This window comes from Myotis davidii, unplaced genomic scaffold (assembly GCF_000327345.1).
Source record: "Myotis davidii unplaced genomic scaffold, ASM32734v1 scaffold189, whole genome shotgun sequence".
NCBI lineage: Eukaryota > Metazoa > Chordata > Mammalia > Chiroptera > Vespertilionidae > Myotis > Myotis davidii.
Genome location: NW_006383017.1, coordinates 323,380 through 325,850, shown reverse-complemented (window position 1 = coordinate 325,850; position 2,471 = coordinate 323,380). Strand labels below are relative to the sequence as shown.

Genomic DNA, 2,471 nt, shown 5'->3' with positions numbered 1-2,471 from the left:
GCTGCGGGCACCCAGGGCAGACGGAGGCAGCAGGTGGGCCACCCTGAGTCCCGGGGTGCCCAGCAGGGACGGGCTGCCAGCACAGGGAGGCCGGGTGGCGCAGCATCTCCCCTCCGCAGGGTCCAGCTGGACGAGGGCAAAGGAAGGAGCCTGCGGAGTTCACATTAGCTGGTCTGTTCGCCGAGGAAAATGGAAGACGCCACATTTGCTGTGAAAGGTTTCCGTGATGGGCTGGCACTTGGCATATATTGAAAGCCTGGTGTTCTTCACAGCATCCCCTGGAACATAGAAAAGGCCCGGCTGAGCAGGGGGCACCACGCCTCCGGCTGGGCCTCAGGCCGGCAGGCACCCCCTGCTGCCACTGCTCCGGTGGTTAGAGTAGTGAGTCCCCTGCACAGTTAGCAGCCGCCGCCGCCTCTCCCAGAGGACCCACTCCTCCCGAGGACCAATAACTAACAGGCACGCCTGGCACAGCGTGGCAACCTGGAGGCCCTGCTTTGGCTCAAGTGCCAGGATGTGGCCTGATGGATGGCACGCAGGCCATTCCAATTGTTAGCTATTTTATCCCCATCCCTACCCCACACTCACCCCTCATCGCATTGCTCCCCCGGTCTAGTGGCACCCCACCTGGCCCAGTGCTCCATGTGAGCACCTCCAGGATCCTGCCCAAGGCTGAGCTACCGCCCCCACCCCCTCCCCAATGGAAGTGGTATAGCCAGGACTTGAGCTCACACTCCCTGATTCCAAATGGAGCCCTCCTTCCCTAGGCTATATTCATTCATTTGACATTCATTCCAATGTCACTGAGTATCATCCCCAAGCTGGGAGCTGGGAGGACATTAATAAAGTTACCTATGAAGTCCTGGAACCCAGAGGGCTCACCAGACCAGATGCATATTCAAGGAATGGTGACACAGTGGGCCCAGGGCTTTTGCAGACTCAAAAAGCTGCCTGGAGGACTCTCAGAAGGCTTTCCAGAGGTGGTGACATAGGAAAGTTACCCAGCAGAGAGAGGGCAGGAGGAACACTCCAGGCAGACACACCAGATGTGCAAAGGCCTGGAAGAGTGGAGGTGCCTGCCTGCTCAGAGAGAGTGAGCCAGGAGGGCATGCTGGTGAGGGAGCGGGGATGGAGCACGAGTCTGGGGCGGGGGCCAGGCTGCCTGCAAAGGCCTGGAATGGCAAGAGGTGGTGGCCCTTACCCAAGTGCCAGCCGTACTCCCAGGAGGATAAGACGGGATACCGAAACTTCTCCGCTGGCTTCTGCCGGTTCCGCTCCCGGAGGTACAGGGCCCGGCCTTGGCCGTCGTGGGAGAGGCCTTGGAAGAGCAGCTGCCGGGTGCTCGAGGGCACCCGCCTCATTTCCAAGCTCCCTCGTTTGGTCTGGCCTGCGGGCTCCGGAGTTGCTCTTTGGGCCTCCTGGACTCCCACTGTCCCGGGCGGCTGGACCCTGGCCCCCTGGGTCTCTGGCAATCCGGTCCCTCTGTCAGGGGGGCTGGTGGTGGGCAAGGACCCCACGCCCGGGGCTGAGTGGAGGAGGGCCGGCTGGAGCCGCTTCCTGGGCAGGGACCTCTCCCTGGGGTACTTGTGGCCATGCTTGACCTTCCAGGCGGCTCGGGCAGCAGCCTCCTTCCTGAGGCGTTCCTCCCAGCAGGCTTGGTTCTGGAAGGTGAACAGATCCCTCATGGCAGGGAGGGTGGAAACACTCTGCCCACAGTTCTCGGGCCTTTGTTTGCGCTCTTGGTGTCTTGTCTCCAAGGATACACGTAGCCAATGAGGGCTGGGTTGCTAAGGTCCTGCTGGAGAGGAGGGGCTGAGCACAGCGGGGACTGGGGCCATTCGCAGGCTGCAGGAGAGACCAGGCTGGGAAAGGGAGCAAAGCCACCACAACCCACCCAGGGTGCTTGCCCTAGAGGGATTCAGGGCTCAGGGGTCTTGGGGTGATGCATGGGGTGCCATTGCCTCTGTGTACACCTACTATCCACCAAGCATCCCAGGGGGTCCAGAGAGAGGCCTAGTGTCCTCTCTCAGGAAGCTCCGGACACATGGCTGGGGATGGGGGGTTGCCATGGCAACTCTGGGTGCCAGCTCCTAGACACAGCTCTGCCACTCCACAGCTGCACGGCCTCATTGGCACATCCAGAGGATCACGGAAAGGACCCTCAGCATTGAGGGAATGGCATTAGGCCGTGCATCACAACTTGGGCAGTGCCCGACATAGAGCAGCCCTCCATGAGTGTCAGTGGCGGTTGTCCAGTAAGTACCTGCCTGCCACCAGCCGTGCTCCACACACTTTAAATCACCCCTCGATTATGGGGCTTTCAGAGCCTCCCTTTCAGATGGGGAAATGGAGGCTTAGGGCAAGGCTGGGCCTGCTCCAGGGCATGGGGTTGGTATGTGGTGGTACCTCTGCCCCAGGCCCTGAGCTGGGGTTTTCCTGAGGGATTTCACTTAATCCTCACAGCGACTCAC

At 61.0% G+C, this 2,471-nt stretch overlaps 1 protein-coding gene across 1 annotated transcript; it reads right to left on the bottom strand.

The window, feature by feature from the left end:
- Positions 1–6: 6 nt before the first annotated feature.
- LOC102763198 lies at positions 7–2,129 on the bottom strand. Its single transcript, XM_006779116.2, has 2 exons — positions 1,202–2,129; positions 7–278 (listed from the first exon to the last, which is right to left on the bottom strand). The coding sequence occupies exons 1-2, from the start codon at positions 1,683–1,685 to the stop codon at positions 160–162; spliced, it is 603 nt and encodes a 200-aa protein (XP_006779179.1). The 5' UTR covers positions 1,686–2,129; the 3' UTR covers positions 7–159.
- Positions 2,130–2,471: the final 342 nt, after the last annotated feature.